General features: G+C 45.3%; 1 protein-coding gene across 2 annotated transcripts in view; it reads right to left on the bottom strand.

Moving 5' to 3' along the window:
- Positions 1-17705, bottom strand: part of MYO1E (myosin IE) — a 224461-nt gene that overhangs the window by 53185 nt on the left and 153571 nt on the right. For both annotated transcript variants that reach the window (XM_003353343.5, XM_021073512.1), the window contains exons 14-17: positions 16376-16543; positions 15293-15378; positions 12270-12351; positions 4589-4695 (exon numbers count right to left, since the gene is read on the bottom strand). In XM_003353343.5, coding sequence (XP_003353391.2) covers positions 4589-4695; positions 12270-12351; positions 15293-15378; positions 16376-16543 — 443 coding nt within the window. The remainder of the gene's footprint in view (positions 1-4588; positions 4696-12269; positions 12352-15292; positions 15379-16375; positions 16544-17705) is intronic.

Raw genomic sequence — 17705 nt, 5'->3', positions numbered from 1 at the left:
ATATAGCCACAGCTACAATAATCAACCAGGATAAGAGCATAGAGAAAAAAATGGATTTCTTGGAGTGAGAGGATTTTTAGCACGGGTAACCATATGCCTGGGCCTGGAAGGATGACTTGAGTTCACCAGGTACAAAGGAGGGAAAGGCAGGGCACAGTGAAAGCCAAGGGACAAAGAGATGGGAAAGGCCAGTAGGATGGGGGCTTGGGGAAGTGGTAAGGGAGGGCGATGGGTAAGTAGCTTTGATTGCCTTGGGAAGGATGAGGACACACAGCTAGAAATGTTTAAAAAGTGCATTTACTTGGAGTTCCCATCATGGCTCAGCAGAAACGAATCTGACTAGTATCCATGAGGACACAGGCTTGATCCCTGGCCTCACCCAGTGGGTTAAAGATCTGGTGTTGGCGTGAGCTGTGGTGTAGGATCTGGTGTTGCTGTGGCTGTGGCATAGGCTAGTGGCTATAGCACTGATTCAACTCCTAGCCTGGGAACCTCCATAGGACGTGGGTGCAGCCCTAAAAAGAAAAGAATAAAAGGTCTTATTTGAACCAGCATCCAGAAATGTCAACCATTTCAGGATACTTAACTTTAAAAATCTTTTTATATAAGGAATTAATATCCATAACCACATTTGATTTGTAACACTGATCTTGTGACCTAAAGGGGTGGAAATCTGATCCAGGAAAATAATTTTCCTTTCTCCCATCCTCCAAATCAGAAACTCACCACCAGCCTTTCTCTACTAAGGAAAATACTCAGGGTTGCCAGTTAGAGATACTTTCTCATTATAAGTACTTTGCATAAATACTGGCTTCTCCCCAAGCTTTTGAGGCAGTGAATGCATCACCCCTTGATTCAAGAAGAAACATTCCTTTCCCATGAATCACATGGAAAACAATATGCCTTGTATTAAAATATTGTTTCATTCATTACAACTTCCATCATTAGGACACAGAAATTTTTGTCAACAGGACCATCAGGTCAACCTGTTCTTTTTGATTAAAATTCCATGATTTTTGCATATTCTTAGAGCGCTGTCACCTCCTCAGTAAACAACAACCAGGCTGGCAATGCCCACTGTCACCCTGGTTGTGTTCTCAACACCCCCTTGGGAGGAGTCCTCTTTCTTCCTTTTTTTTTTTTTTTTGTCTTTTGTCTTTTCAGGGCTGCACCCGTGGCATATGGAGGTTCCCAGGCTAGGGGTCTAATCAGAGCTATAGCTGCTGGCCTACACCACAGCCACAGCAACACCAGATCTGAGCCACATCTTCGACCTACACCACAGCTCAACAGCAACAAGGATCCTTAACCCACTGAGCGAGGCCAGGGATTGAACCTGCAATGTCATGGTTCCTAGTTGGATTTGTTTCTGTTGCGCCATGATGGGAACTCCAGGAGTCCTCTTTCAAGACCATCCTTGGCCATTAACCCAAGAAGGTCAAGACCAGACAACTCCACTAGGGCAGTAATTAAGAATCCAGGGCAGGCAACCTTGCCAAAGCCAAACAAAAACACATTTTCCACAGGAAAAGAAAAATACACCACACCCCATAAACCTGTAGAATGAGTAACCCTGTCACCGAGAACTTCAATTGACCATGGAAACCTGGCCAATGAAGTGCACTGCCCTCTCACAGACCCCGGTGCTGCACACTCACGGATGAAGTGAAACCATCTGTCACACAGTCAACCTGAATGGGGTGGGGGGGTGATAACAGGAAGCCAGCCCACTGGAAACAGAAATCAACACTTGACCACCAAATACCTCAGACATCGTAAAACCAGCTTACACGGATGTATGTTAGGAAGTTCCTCACTGCAATTCAAATAAGGAATGTGATTAAAAAAAAAAGGGGGATGGGGGGGAGTTCCTGTCATGGCTCAGCAGAAATGAATCTGACTAGCATCCATGAAAATGCAGGTTCGATCCCTGGCCTTGCTCAGTGGGTTCAGGATCCAGTGTTGCCATGAGCTGTGGTGTAGGTCACGATAAGGCTCGGACCCTGAGTTGCTGTGGCTGTGGCATGGGCTGGCAGCTGCAGCTCTATTTGACCCTAGCCTGGGAACTTCCATATGCAATGGATGTGGCCCTAAAAAAGGCAGAAAAAAAAGGTGGAAAACACACATTGGAGGAAATTCTGTGAAAATTTACTGAATAAGCGTACCACTGTCTTAATCTCTCCAGTTTCTGATCAACTTGGTTTTCATGAGGAGGTAGCATCAGGGGTGAGGAACTTCCCACCAGTAGCTGTTATGTCTACACTGGAGCGACTTTCCACAGAGCAGTTTGTTTGGGGCTGCGGAGGGCGGGCCAGGGACGTGTCACGCTTTGTGGGTGAGTGAGATGGTTTCATTCACGATTGTAAGGTTTGGTGGGAAGGGCTGGGGAGGGAAGCTGGAGAGAGTTGGATGTATGGGGAAAGGTTAGCTAAATCAGCACCATTTAGCAATACCTCTGCTTCCAAGACTCTCATAATTTATTTCAAGGGTGGCCTCTGATGCCAGCCTTCTCCTCTGTGTCTACACACACAAGCTGTGAAGGTGGCGTGTGAGGGGTGAGTGGAAGAGGGACATAGAGACAGGCTGACAGACACAAGGCGGACAGATTTGGGAGTTCATTCGGTCAGACTCAAGGGGTCCAGTCTGGATGGATCCACTCAGTCTAAAGTCAAAGAAGCTGAGGACTCAGAAGATTGTCTCAATCAAACTAGGGAGCTGTTCTCCAAGTATGAGGCCCAGACCATGATCACTAGCAACACCTGATAACTTCCTGAGATTGTACATTCTCAGGCCCCAGCCCAGGCCCATTGACTCAGAATCTCTGGGGATGGGGCCCAGAAATAAGCCATCTAGGGGATGCTCTGATGCTTGCTCAAGTTCGAGAACGCGTGTAGGAAGGCCAAAAAATCCAGATGATCTCCATCGGCTACCCTCTTGACATCAACAGAGAAAGTGAATGATACCTTTTAGAAAACTAGAGAGCAATTTAAGTACCTCCAGGTGAATGACCAAGAAGGGGAAGGCTGGGATTCCATGTCTAGCTCCTTCAGAGGAAGGGCTGGAGGAACTGACAGTGATGAATCCATAGGAGAAAAGATCCCGGGAAACATGGAGACTACCGTGAAGTAGCAGAAGAGCTATCAGATGGAAACATCCCAAGGATGTTTCTAATGGCTGATTAGAGATGGAGGTAAAACCAATTTAGAGCAGGGCTGGAGAGCCTACAAATGGCAAGAGGCATCCAAAGGTAGACTGATGGCCCAGGAGAAGTAGGTTCCCCATCAGAGCCTGAATGACATCAACTGGTAATAATACTGTAAGAGGTATCTTAGGTGACCTTAAATTGAAAAATTTGAGCAATTCAACAGAAAAGACGCTTTAGGAACATGCATCTTTTGCATGAGATTGATGAGATTATTCAGAATATTGTGGAATGATCAAACGGAAGGCTACCCACCTCCCAGTAGCACCTTAAAGTGAAAAAAACAGAGGCTGCACCACGAAGTACGAAAACACAAAGAGGATTTGCAGACAGGGAATGCTTGAGCTGGGGTGTTTTCCTTACTGTTTATCTTTTCCTTACTGGAAAGGATCAAGCCATGGATGAGAGAGGATCTTGTAGGTAGGATGGGAAATGGACCCATAAACCTCATCCTCCCACTGGGGTTTAACCTTGACTAAGTCACCTGATACTTAGAAGAGTCTATCTACTTTTTTCCAAGAGAGGAAAGGAAAAAAAGAATGATTCTAGTATGCTCATGTCTATGTCATCTGGTGATGGTGGTGGGGCTCCACTCTGTAGGTCAAGTCACCCACAAGGTCTCTCTCCAGCCCTGCTTCCCATGTTTGCATGGGCAGTATGGATTCCCCTGGCTGGACACAAAAACTGTACTCTCTAGCCATTGTGTGAACATTTTCCTACTCAACAGCCCCAGGGCATCTTGCAGAGGTCATATCCCTAAATGCCAGGTGGAGGAGGACCGGTGACGTGGGATTCCCCAGAAACCAGGGCCTGCTTACGTGCCACAGTTCTCTTTAGCTTATTCACTCCTAGAGAGTCAGGCTGCTCATCGACACAGCCCTCTGCAGATCACAGAACCTATGGCTCCTGTACACACATGAGCCACTCGTGACAAATTGTTTTTAACCAGCTCTTTGGACCCTCACGGAATTTCAATCCCAAGCTAAGCATTCCAGGCCACATCCTGTGGGAGCAGAAAGGAGCTGAGTGCACGAAGCATGTCCACACAGAGCCTCAAACTAATCTGAAAACCATCCTGACTCTGCGGTATTAAGGTTTGCTTTTTTTCCCTATATGCACCCAGACTAGCCAAGATCAACATTAGAAATGGCTAATTCTGAACTGAATGGTACTGCTAGCAGTTTAGGAAAAAACAAGGTGTGGGGGAAATATATATACAGAGAGAGACTTCTTTCTAAAAAAGTTAAGACACAAGACATAAAATACATTTGAAGGCAATTTAAATTGTTCCTGCCTTGGGCATAAAATGGCCCAATTTGAGCAGAGGGAAAAGGAGTTGCGGCTACAGACGCTGGCCTTCACCTCCTGTCTCTGTCTTCACCATACCTGCTTTCCTCCCAGTCTTTGGGCTTCTTGGTTTCATTGGGTTTGATGCAGCGAATATAGTGAGGTGTACATTTCATCAGGGTGCTCACAAGGTCATTGGCTTGTTTCTAGAAAGGAAAAAAACATCATTTAGAAACACAGAAATTGCTCTAACAGACCAACTTTCAAAGGAGACCTGCGTGCAAATGTACAGCTAGAAATTCATCTTCAAGACAATTTGTTCCAGGCCTCGCCCGAGAACTACGCCATAGCTCACGGCAACGCTGGATCCTTAACCCACTGAGTGAGGCCAGGGATCAAACCCGCAACCTCATGGTTCCTAGTCGGATTCATTTCCACTGCACCACGATGGGAACTCCCAGAGATACTTTTATATGCTGTCTCATTCACCTTCTTCCTCACCATGTCCTTTTACAAACCTGCTGACTTGGAGCCCATTCAGTGGTGCAGGAAACTTACTCCTTCACAAATTAAAACAGTCCATCTATCTGTTACTATCTGTTGGGTACCCATGATGCAACGGGGTTCATGCACAAAAAGCCACCTAAATAAGTTTGAAATCGCTTGTGACATATTTCAAATCATGAGTATTGCGAATGTTTTTGAGGAAACAGGGGCGGAGCCCACATCCACATTCTCCCCACCACACAGCGGAGCAAGCCCCTGGGAGCCAAGAACAGGGCACACACACAAGCCCTCCTTACAAGCAAAGGAGTGTGAGCAGAGAAAACCTCTAAAGGAAAATAGAGGAGAGGGCTCTCCAAAACCAGAAAACCAGGACACAGTCAGCAGAAGGGATTTGCGGGCCGTAGACAGCCATCTCTCAATTAGGGCTTTTCTGTTTTCATGGTTTTGGGAAATCTGAAACCCTTGAGAAAAACTCTCGGGTATATTCAAAGCAAAGGTTCTCTGTTTAGATGTGCAGAATACAACAGTCTTTGCAATGCCTGGAATTCAGGGCAAAGCTGCAGAGACTGTATGATCAAAGCAAAGCTCTGTGATAAAAATGTAAATTGACTCTTGGTGGATGAGAGATTGTACTTGAGAGCAAATTAAATGATCTGTGCAACACGTAAGATGAAGCTGGGGAGGGATTGTTTATAACAAAGCTTGTTTTTAAAGTCCCCAAACTTTTTTTTTAAATTGTGTTATTTCTCCACTTTATTTTTAGTTTTTTTTGTTTGTTTGTTTGTTTGTTCTTTTTATTATGGCCACACCTGCAGCCATATGGAAGTTCTCTGTTTAGAGGCTGAAATGGAGCTGAAGCTGTTGGCCTACACCACAGCCACAACACCACCTAATCTGAGCTGCATCTGTGACCTATACCACAGCTTGTGGGAATACTGGATCCTTAACCCACTGAGCAAGGCCAGGAATTGAACCCGCATCCCCATGGACACTATGCTGGATTCTTAACCACAACAAGAACTCCAAGAATATGCCTTAACCATCAACATTAGCATGTATTCACCTATGGGTCAACTTTATTTTTATTTTTTGTCTTTTTAGGGCTGTTCCCATGGCATATGGAGGTTCCCAAGCTAGGGGTCAAATCAGAGCTGTAGCCGCTGGCCTATGCCACAGCCATAGTAATGCCAGATCCAAGCCGCGTCTGCAACCTATACCACAGCTTAGGGCAACACCAGATCCTTAACCCACTGAGCGAGGTCAGGGATTGAACCTGCAACCTCATGGGTCCCAGTCGGATTTGTTTCTGCTGCATCACGATGGGAACTCCCGGTCAACTTTATTTTTATTTTATTTATTTTATTTTTATTTTTTGTCTTTTTGCCTTTTCTAGGGCTGCACCAGCGGCATATGGAGGTTCCCAGGCTAGGGGTCTAATCGGAGCTGTTGCTGTAGGCCTACGCCAGAGCCACAGCAATGCGGGATCTGAGCCGCGTCTGTGACCTACACCACAGCTCATGGCAACGCTGGATGGTCAACCCACTGAGCAAGGCCAGGGATTGAACCCGCAACCTCATGGTTCCTAGTTGGATTCGTTAACCACTGCGCCATGATGAGAACTCCATCAACTTTATTTTTAAGGCTTCTTATTTTTTTACTTTTTATGACCGCATCTGCGACATAAGGACGTTCCCAACTAGAAGTTGAATGGGAGCTGCAGCCACCTACCTATGAGACCTACACCCCAGCTCATAGCAATGCTGGATCCTTAGCCCGCTGAATGAGGCCAGGGACTGAATCCTCCCATCCTCAAGGATACTAGTCGGGTTCATTTCCACTGAGTCACAATGGGAACTCTCCTACGGGTTAACTTTGGATGCCCCTTGAGGTGGCTGGGGAGTAGCAGCTTAGAGTTATCCTGACTCCAGATAAGAAGATCCCATGAATTAGAAGAGAAAATGACCACAGGCACTTTCCCAGCAGAAGCAGAAAATCAAAACATGCAGCCAGACAGGACAGTGAGGAGAGGCTTAGGTGACAGCTCCTTGTTCTACCCCTCACACAGACTGTCAGCAAGCATGAACTGGGGTCCTGGCTCTGCTCTTTGCAAGCCATGTGACAAACCACGAAATTTCCTTGGGCCACAGTTTCCTCATCTCTAAACTAAGTTGGCTGAACTAGAAGACCTTTCCTATCTTACTCTGAAGGTTGGAATAGATGGAATAGATGTTAAATGTCTACCAGTCAAGGAGTTTCCTTGTGGCACAATGGGTTAAAGATCTAGTGTTGTCATTGCAGCAGCTCATGTGGCTGCTGTGGTGTAGGTTCGATCCTTGGCCTGGGAACTTCCACATGCCTCGGGCACTGCTGCGCGAGCGTGAGCATACACACACACACACACACACAATGTCTACCAGTCTAATGACTTCCTGTCACATCTGCTCTGTTAGAGGCCTGGTCTCACTCAGATAAAGCTGCAGCTCAGTCTGCTTTGCCAGCTCTCTACAGTATCAATCTTCAGCTCTAATTTCAAATCTGGTCCTCCCCCCGCCGCCTTTTGTCTTTTTAGGGCTGCACTCATGGCATATGGAAGTTCCCAGGGTAGGGGTCTAATCAGAGTTGTTGCTGTCGGCCTACACCAGAGCCACAGCAACGCCAGATCCAAGCCGCGTCTGCAACCTACACCTCAGCTCACGGCAACGCCAGATCTTTAACCCACTGAGCGAGGCCAGGGATGAAACCCGTAACATCATGGTTCCTAGTGGGATTCGTTTCCACTCTGTGCCACGATAGGAATTCCAAGAATAGTCTTATTTATAACCAGAGATAGTGGGAGTTCTCACCAAACAAATATTCTATTAATTAAATCCCATAGAACAGTTTTAGAAAATTAGAATACAATGAATTACCTAACACTACAACTACATTGAACACACATTTCATTTTTCTTCCAAGGAACTCAGGATCCCTTTAAATGCTTACACCTCAGGGATATCATTAAGATGATACTTAGAACCAGCCTCACCAGCTCTCCTGCTAGCCCTCCTGCCATAGGAAGCCACCCTCTGAGTTGAGCCCCATGGTTTGTGCCTCGATCCCCACAGCCCCCTCTGCACTGTGCTGCTGCTTCTGTTCCTGGTGACCCCAGCTGGCATGCAGCAGGGGGGCACATGGTCACGAATTGTGCTGCCAGTGCATGCAGACCCTGCAGGGAATCCACCTCAGGAATATCCACAGAGTGAAGGTGATACGCCCCGGACTCCATTGTGGCTAAAGAGAAGTCATAGACACTTTCCAGGCTGATAAGAAAGTGTGTCTCAACCTGCACCCCCCTGGTTAAGAAAATCACTGAGAAGATGCTAAACAAGAGCAGTGCTGACTGATCTAGAGAGATGGAGGAAGATCTTTGGCTACCGCTGTGGTCTTAATGGAATGGAAAGAAGAAAAGCAAATAACTCCCATGGCCACTTGGACTGTGTTTAATGTGTCTGGCTACTACTTAAGAGATTTCTTCTATTTATTTACATACGTATTTTTTTTTCAAAGCTTGTATATTAATCTTCTAATATTTACTGATTGATTGATTGTCTGTCTTTTCAGGGCTACACCTGCCAAATATGGATGTTTCCAGGCTAGGGGTCAAATTGGAGCTGCAGTTGTCAGCCTACACCACAGCCACAGCAATGCCAGATCCCAGCCATGTCTGCAAACTACACCGAAGCTCAAGGCAATGATGGATCCTTAACCCACCAAGTGGGGCCCAGATTGAACCCACATCCTCATGGATACTAGTTAGGTTTGCTACTGCTGAGCCACAATGGCAACTCCTGTTTTATCAAATATTTAAAGATATGAATGTGTTTGGCAATTCTCTGTAGTGTTATTTTGAAGGTCATTTTTATGTTAAATCAGAGTTAGTTCAGCCTTGACCAATATTTACTTTGAGGATGATGTGTTTTAAATGTTCTTCATTCATTAAACTATTTTTTTTTTTAGTGGGAGGGACACCACACTGTCCCATCCACTGTAGTAAAGGCTGAGACAACAGTGGGGGATATAAGCAAATAGATCACTGTAAGTAGGGGTAGGGAATGTATGTGTACATTTCTATTGATGAGAAGATTATCAGTCGTTATTGATGGAGCCAGTTTCACAGATTGTGGTCAACATTTCCAATGTTGAAGTTTAAAAAACAACCATGTTTTAAATAACCAGTGGACATTTTATATCTTTCTTGGAAGGCATGATGCCTGGTAGAGTGTTCATTATGCAACATTTCTTTCTGTCTTGGAATAGAGAAGTTTAATTATGTATTGATGTATTTTTACAATTAATGTGAAAATAAAACTTTTAACCACACACACACACAAAGTTGATACTTAGCAGCAAAAAGTTGATACACACAAAGTTGATACATAGCGGCAAAATACTGCTGCTATGAAAGCGTAAGAGATTGTGTCACAGCTGTGCATCCCAAAGAGGTATCTCAGGAGACATAAAACTCTGGGAGAATCTCCATCTAACTTGGAGGCAGAGCATCAGACAGACAGAGGCTACACAGTTCTCCAAGGAGGGCCCCACTGGAGGTGAGAATCAGCATAGCTCCGTCTCCCTAAACGACGAGCTGGCTGACTTCACGCCAACCTTCCCGGCTGACAGCAAATCCTGAACATTCTGAGTAGCCCCAGAGTGGCCCTTCTGAGCACTCAACTAAACAGGGCCCTGAAGGAGGGCGAGGGGTCAAGTCTTCCCAAGAGGAGAAAAATGCTCCTACCCCCCTCTTTATTTTTATGGGGAGCAAGTTGGACTGAGAACCCAGACCACTTGAAAGTGAGTCATGGCAACCTTGATGATCTGGGCCCCTTGGATCTGAACGTGACAGTCTTGTGACTAGATTTTCCAGCCCACAGCTCATCCTGATCCAGGCCCTAGAAGTGAAGGCATGAGTCAGAGCACCAGGGAGACATCAGCATAGGGGGCCTGCGTCTCTCCTCTGCCCTCAACACTCCACCCCAGTGAATGCACCCCAGACACCGTCTCAGGGCCACTCCATGTCTCCAGTTCTTTGAACACGATTGTCCCTCATCCCAGAGGACTCTACGCTCTGGCTCAACACTCAGCTCACACCTGACAACTTCCACGAAACCCGAAGCTCCCCGGGACTGGAATCTTCTCACTGCTGTGATTGTTTCCTTTATTTCATGCATTCTTCGCACCCTTGGGGGCTGGGGAGGCAGGTGTTCATTCGTGAATCACTAAGGGAAGAAAATGCTGGCCAAGAGCACAGACAGTAACAACCCTGGTGTCCACGAGGCAGGGGTTACTGAGGTGGGCACCATGAGAAAGATGTGCAGGATTTGGATGCAAAGAGGTGGAGAGGGGGAATGGAGAGTCTGGGGTGAGGGTGTCAGCATAAGCATATCAGGTGTCCTTTGAGAATTAAGCAGAGGCAAAGAGACACAGAGGGACAGATGGAAGAGAAAGGAACAGGAGAGCAGTCATGTCTTGTGTTTATTATGTTTCAGGCAGTGTGCTATGTGCCTGAGATGGATTATGGAATTTAATGACCACAAGTACTCCCCTGAGATAGGTGCTAACATTTCCACCTCACAGATAAAGCCAAAGAGGATCAGAGTGGTTAGGTTCCCTGCTGGCCAGCGTGTGGTGAGGGATTTGAACACCAGGGCCCTAATGTTAATCACTTAATGATCTCACTGGTTATAAAGTATTTAACTGGAATGGTTCTTGAAAAAACTGTTTTTCATTGGTATAATTAAAAAAGAAAAGGTGTAGTGCCTGTTTTTCAAAAAAAATCACATGATGCAGGGTGCTTGACAGAACCTCTAAACTCAGAGTATAATTAGAGACCACTGGTTCATCACACAATGCCTCTAATGACCCAAGGCACTCTCCACAAGAGGCTCCCAAGAGAGCCTCTAAGAACTGCTCTGATTTTGGGAGTTCCCGTTGTAGCTCAGCAGTAAAACAAACCCGACTAGGATCCATGAGGATGCAGGTTCAATCCCTGACCTTGCTCAGTGGGTTAAGGATCCTGTGTTGCCGTGAGCTGTGGTATAGGTTGCAGAAGCAGCGTGGATCCTGTATTGCTGTGGCTGTGGCATAGGATATAGCTCCAAATTGATCCCTAGAATGGGAACTTCCGTATGTCATGGAGAAAAGCTTTCCTCTGACTTTGACACACCAGGGGCCAAGATGCCTGTAAGTCACGGAAAGGAGGGCCTGTAAGATCTAGTGAGGAAGATGAGGAAATTCCCCTTTTAAGATCCAGTAGATTTTCAGGTACATAAAGTTCCATAACTGGCAAGTTTTGGGATCTGGTCTGGAAAATCATTATCAAAATCCAAAACATGGCTCTCAATCATAAAATGTCTCTGTTTTTTGTGTTTTTTTGTTTTTTGTCTTTTTAGGGCCACACCCACGGCATATGGAGGTTCCCAGACTAGGGGTCTAATTGGAGCCATAGCTGCCAACCTACACCACAGCCGCAGCAATGCCAGATCTGGTCTGTGTCTGCGACCTGCACCACAGCTGATGGCAACGCTGGATCCTTAACCCATTGAGCAAGGCCAAGGATCGAACCCGCAACCTCATGGTTCCTAGTTGGATTCGTTCACCACTGAGCCACAAAGACGGGAACTCCTCTGATAGTTTAATGTGAATTCTCTGCGATTCAGTGTGAAGCCATTTCCTCTCAGAAAGGAGCTGATTATCATCTACTGACTCTTTTTTTTTTTTTTTTTTTTTTGTCTTTTGTCTTTTGTCGTTGTTGTTGCTATTTCTAGGGCCGCTCCGGCGGCATATGTAGGTTCCCAGGCTAGGGGTCCAATCGGAGCTGTAGCCACCGGCCTACGCCAGAGCCACAGCAATGCAGGATCCGAGCCGCGTCTGCAACCTACACCACAGCTCACGGCAACGCCGGATCTTTAACCCACTGAGCAAGGGCAGGGACCGAACCCGCAACCTCATGGTTCCTAGTCGGATTCGTTAACCACTGCGCCACGACGGGAACTCCCATCTACTGACTCTTGAGCTACCAGGTACTCAATATCCATTTGGGGTTTCAGTACAGCCAAGTCAAATTCAGCTTACGTCCCATAACCCTTTCTCAAGCAGCGAAGTTACTTCTGGCGACCTTCTGTAACCAGCTCCTTACACATCAGTGACCCTCATTCCCACCCAGGGGTAGAGTTCCTGACTTCTAGAAAACCCTACCTCTTGTAGGAATCTATAAAATATTCCCAACAGAACAAACCTTTATTTTGCTTCCGGCAGTCGTTGGGCGCCCTTTCTTGTCTGCTTGCAGGTTTTCCGGAAATAAAGACTTTATAAAAGGTCTGGAAAGGGAGAAAGGGAACAGATTAGCAATCAGTTAAGTACCTTGGGGTTGGAAAGCCTGTTTCCATGGAGAATGGAGAGGAGAGCTGTCCAGAAGCACAGAACCTTGGCTACAGAATGGCCATCTGACTCAAAGCACAGGCCAACAAGTCATGGCTCAGGAAAAAAAAGCAATGGACAAGAGAAACAGAGAGGAACCATTCTAAGACAGCAGCATCTTGGAGTCTGAGCCAAAAAAAAAAAAAATGTAGAACTCTGCCTTTTGAGTGTCCCACTCCCTGGAACTGAGATGCACCTTGGCAATAAGCCACAACGGAGGGAGGGGTTGGTAGGGGTTTTCTGAGTTAAATAAGAGAGACCAGAAGAGTTCCTGTTGTGGCACAGCAGAAACGAATCGGACTAGTATTCATGAGGATGTGGGTTCAATCCCTGGCCTCGCTCAAGGGGTTAAGGATATGGCGCTGCTGTGGCTGTGACGTAGGTCTGCAGTAGCATCTCTGATTCCACCCCTAGCCTGGGAACTTCTATATGCTGTGGGCGTGACCCTAAAAAGCCAAAAAAAAAAAAAAAAAAAAAAAAAAGAGAGAGAGAGAGAGAGAGACCAGAGCTCAGGGATCTCAGAATTGTCCAGATCCAATGCAGATGCTGCTTTGCTCTAAGGCAGGGTTTCTCAACCAAGGTGGTGCCATCAGTATTTGGGATTGGATAATACTGTGCTGGGGCCAGGAGATGGGGGTTTATACTACACACTATAGGGTATTTCACAGCATTAGAGGCCTTTGACCCCTAGATGCCAATAGGGGTCAAACTGCTTTTGAGTGTGAGCAATTTTAAGTGGAGCTAATCCACGAATGCTTCGTCTGTTTAATATGTTTTCGTTAACAGTTCAAAGTGAGCTGCCTTCTGTTGACAGGCCTGCCTTGATGGACACAGGGCAGGGACAATGTCTCAGTCACCTTAGTGCCCCTGGTGTCTGGAATAGAGGTTAGTACATAATAGGTACTCGATAAATATTTGCTGATTGACTGGCAGAATGAAAAATGTGCTCATGTAAATTAGCCATCTGCCACTCAAACCAAATTCCTCCCAAATGGTTACTGAGCATCACGAATTTTCTAGGAACTTTCCCTAGCAATCTCCTATCAACCTGAACAGACACAATTATAGATTTTTACAGCAAATGCGTTTACTAAACAACCGGCCATGTTTCTGTGATAGTTTTACATGGAAGCATCAATAGCTCTTGAACTTGGCAGTAATTTTAATAATATATTTTTTAAAAGTTGGCACCTGAGTGTCATAAACCCCACAAGTTGGGACTTGTGGCTTACCTGAGCTTTTAAGAGAAGCGCAAACAAATTTTATGCTTTGAATAAAATTCAGAATCTCTGAAGTGAGTGGTGTGAGTGCCAAGGAAGTACAGGCAGGGGGTGGGAGGTGGGGGGAGAGGCCCAGGGAGCAGAGGGAGGCTGGCCGGAGGGGGAGAGCGTTACATGGAGCAGGGCTGAAAAGGAAACTCAGTTTTGCTTTCATTGAAGTCAGGCCCTCTCTAATAAATTACCAGGCTCGAAGTTGTTGATGAAAGCAGTTAACCCAGATGCTATGACAGTTGAAGTAACAGAAACTAAAAGGCAGCTATTACTTGGAGGCGGCGCTAAGAACTTGTGAAATCTGGAAGCTTGTGCAGTGTTGTACTTGGCTGGCATGGATGGGCTTGATCGTGTAAGTGACATCTCATATTCATTATCCAGGACTGTGGGGACCTTTGCAAAGAAGAGGAAAGGACAAGGCAGAGCTGGTCCCAAGAGCTCCAGCGGTTTACATGGGGGAAGCCCCCCACTGCCTCTATGTCTACAGCTTAGTCAGGGTCTTGGGAGTTAAAATGGATCTCTGAGTGCCCCTCCCTGAGTTCTTGAACCATTTCCCCAGCTTTAGCAACTCAGGTTAACTTGGGTGGAGCTAATCCATTAGCAGTTTTTTTTTTTTTTTTTTGTCTTTTTTGCCATTTCTTCGGCTGCTCCCTTGGCATATGGAGGTTCCCAGGCTAGGGATCTAATTGGAGCTGTAGCCACCAGCCTATGCCAGAGCCACAGCAATGCGGGATCTGAGCCACATCTGTGACCTACACCACAGTTCATGGCAACACCGGATCCTTAACCCACTGAGCAAGGCCAGGGATCGAACCTGCAACCTCATGGTTCCTAGTCGGATTCGTTAACCACTGTGCCACCATGGAACTCCTTTTTTTTTGCCATTAGCATTTTAAAAACTGAGTAACCATGGAGAATACTTGGGGTGATGTTCCATGGGCAATGTGTCCCAGAACCAGACTGTCCCACTCTTAGATGGTCAGACATGGCCACCCCAACCTAACCCCGGCATGGTCTCTCCTCTCTGATGATAGTAAGGAAAGTTATGAAGCTGGGGGCCCTGAAGGGCATGCAGATAGCATTTCGAATGTGGGGTGGGAAGTGTTAAGGGTACAAGGGAGAGACAAAAATTGTTAGGGAAAAAGCTATTTTGAGAAGCCAAATTGTCTGTTGATAACCCAGACCCAACAGCACAAGGAAATAAAATGCTGACCATCCAAGTGTCACAGCTTTTTTTTGTTTGTTTGTTTTTTGTTTTTTGTCTTTTCTAGGGCCGCACCCAAGGCGTATGGAGGTTCCCAGGCTAGATGTCTCATTGGAGCTGTAGCCGCCGGCCTACACCACAGCCACAGCAACTCGGGATCCAAGCAGTGTCTGCAACCAACACCACAGCTCATGGCAACACCGGATCCTTAACCCGCTGAGCGAGGCCAGGGATTGAACCTGCAACCTCATGGTTCCTAGTCAGATTCTTTAACCACTTAGCCATGACAGGAACTCCACAAGTTTGTTTTAATATTGAAATCTGATTAAACCTATATCCTACGTCAGATAAAGCAAATATACTTACAGCTCACTGCTCTGCATAAGCTCGATCAGATCCATGAAAAGCACATCACGGTTCCGTTCACAAAAGCCATCCATGTCATAGGACACCTGGCCAAGAACAGAAAGAAGCTGAGCTTTATCATTTAAGTATTTTACAGAACAAAAAACCCAGGTTGGCATGGCTATCCTTAAGAGAATGTATATATTTCCAGACGGAACAACTGGGCTTTTATCCTGCCCTGTTACATTAAGGCTGTGCCCGTTTTATGTCACTTTTTAAATGACTGGTATCTAGCTGCTTACATGACCCAAGTGGCATATAACCAGGACCCCAGCTCTCATGATTACATGTTCCTTCAATGGATCTATGGGATGTGCAACCAATAAACTTAATTTATTGCCTAAATTTTAGTTAAGGTAGAATAAAATAAAACTCTTCATGCTCATTAACCCATTGCAATGGGCCATGTCATCTGAGGCTCTTGATTTTCCCCAGAAACAGTGTCAGAGTTGGATCAATTCAGTCAAAGCCTTATTCTCAACGACCCTTCCTGGTTAACACAAGATTAGCTGAGATGAAGGGTAAGACCAATGCATTTCCACAGTACTTGGAAGTCCCCAAATATCATGACCTGACCCACACCCACACAAAGCTTGGCATCCAGTAGCACCCAGTACTCATGAATTTTATGAGGACAAACACTAAAATGAGCCTTGGGTCCTTATTTACACTTCCAGGAAGGACAGACAAGTAAAAAACGCAGGCTTGTGTTTGCACAAGAGGCAAGACAAAACCCCAGTCCTTCAGTAGTTAATATATGCTGATTCATGCTTCAATTATATTTATGATTCATTCGTATGTTCTATTAAAGGGTGATTCATGCTAAAAAAATACACAGTGCTGTATACTTTCTTTTGTTTGTCTCTCCAAATACTTCATAGGTTGTTTGATGGATGAATAAAACATGGTAAAGCAGATAAAACTATGGACATTGTTTTCAGTTGCCTCATGAGAAAACAGATTACAGACCCAAAGGCTTGATATAAGTAGACATTGGAAAGGATAACTTCCCCTTCCTGTTGAACCTCTGCTCCTTGGTCATACCTTCCCAGCATAATGGTGAATAATGAAGCCTTGGTTCCAGCTGTTGAAATGCTCATGGTTCCCAATCTGCATCTGAAGTTTCTGGAGCAGCGTCTGATCCGCCCCTTCACCCACTGCATGCATCGTGGCGCAGACATCATCCAGGATGCTCATTATCCCAGGAGGGTTCTGATGGGACCAAGAAAGCCAAGCCCCAAGTCAGTGACTATTCTAAAATACACAGTGTTTATCAGATCTTTCCTTAAGCAAGGAAACAGCTTCCTAGCCTTACGATACCATCTCGAAAGTCAGTCTTTCCCTTTGAGGAAGAATGCGATTCATAATCCCAAATGGGAGTCACCCCTAGATCCAACGATGGAGCAAAGTTTATTTTCAAAAAAAAAATTTAACTCCCTAAAGTTCTATTCAAAGTCATACACAGATCATTATCTGCTCATGCCTATTTATACTAAGCTGATTTTAAAAACCCTAAAGAAAAAGAAAAACATTTCCCTTTGACCCTATTTCTTTTCTTTTTTTTTTTTTTTTTTTTTTTTTTTGGTCTTTTTAGGACTGCACCTGCAGCATATGGAGGTTCCCAGGCTAGGGATTGAATTGGAGCTGTAGCCTCTGGCCTATAACACAGCCACAGCAAAGCCAGATCCCAGCCACATCTTCAAACTACATCACAGCTCATGGCAACGTGGGATCCTTAACCCATGGAGTGAGGACAGGGATCGAACCTACATCCTCGTGGATGCTAGTCAGATTCGCTTCTGCTGAGCCACGACAGGAACTCCCCTTTAAGACCCTATTTCTTAATGTTCTCTTTCAGCCTGTTATCCATATAGACATAGTTAATACAGTTACATAATGGACACATTCTATCACATATTACTCTTTTCTGCATAGCACTATTTTTATAAATAATTCTATTTTTACATAGTCTTTATACTTATTTCTTATTTCTCTTGGGCCATGTCCATGGCGTGCAGAGTGCCCAGGCCAGGAATCAAACCAAACCCAAGCCACAGCAATGACAATGCCAAGTCCTTAACTGCTAGGCCACCAGGGAACTCCTATACTTATTTTTATTTTAATGGCTATATTTCCCCATTCTCATATGCTACAGTTTATTTAAGGACTGACTTCTCTTTGGCTGTTTCTATAGTTTCCATTTTGGGAAGAAAACAGAACAAAATAGTACTGTACAAATGTCTGTCTGCATCCTTTTATTTTCTTTTGAGTAACTTCTAGAGCTAAAGTCCTATAAGTTGTATAAATGGTCTAGAAGGCAGGGCCAATTTTATATCTCTTCACATACTATGCCGTCAACATAAGTGATTGTTGT

This window comes from Sus scrofa, chromosome 1, assembly GCF_000003025.6.
Source record: "Sus scrofa isolate TJ Tabasco breed Duroc chromosome 1, Sscrofa11.1, whole genome shotgun sequence".
In the NCBI taxonomy this organism is placed as follows: Eukaryota; Metazoa; Chordata; class Mammalia; order Artiodactyla; family Suidae; genus Sus; species Sus scrofa.
Note: the sequence above shows the minus strand (reverse complement) of the source record. Positions and strands in the feature narration are given on the sequence as shown.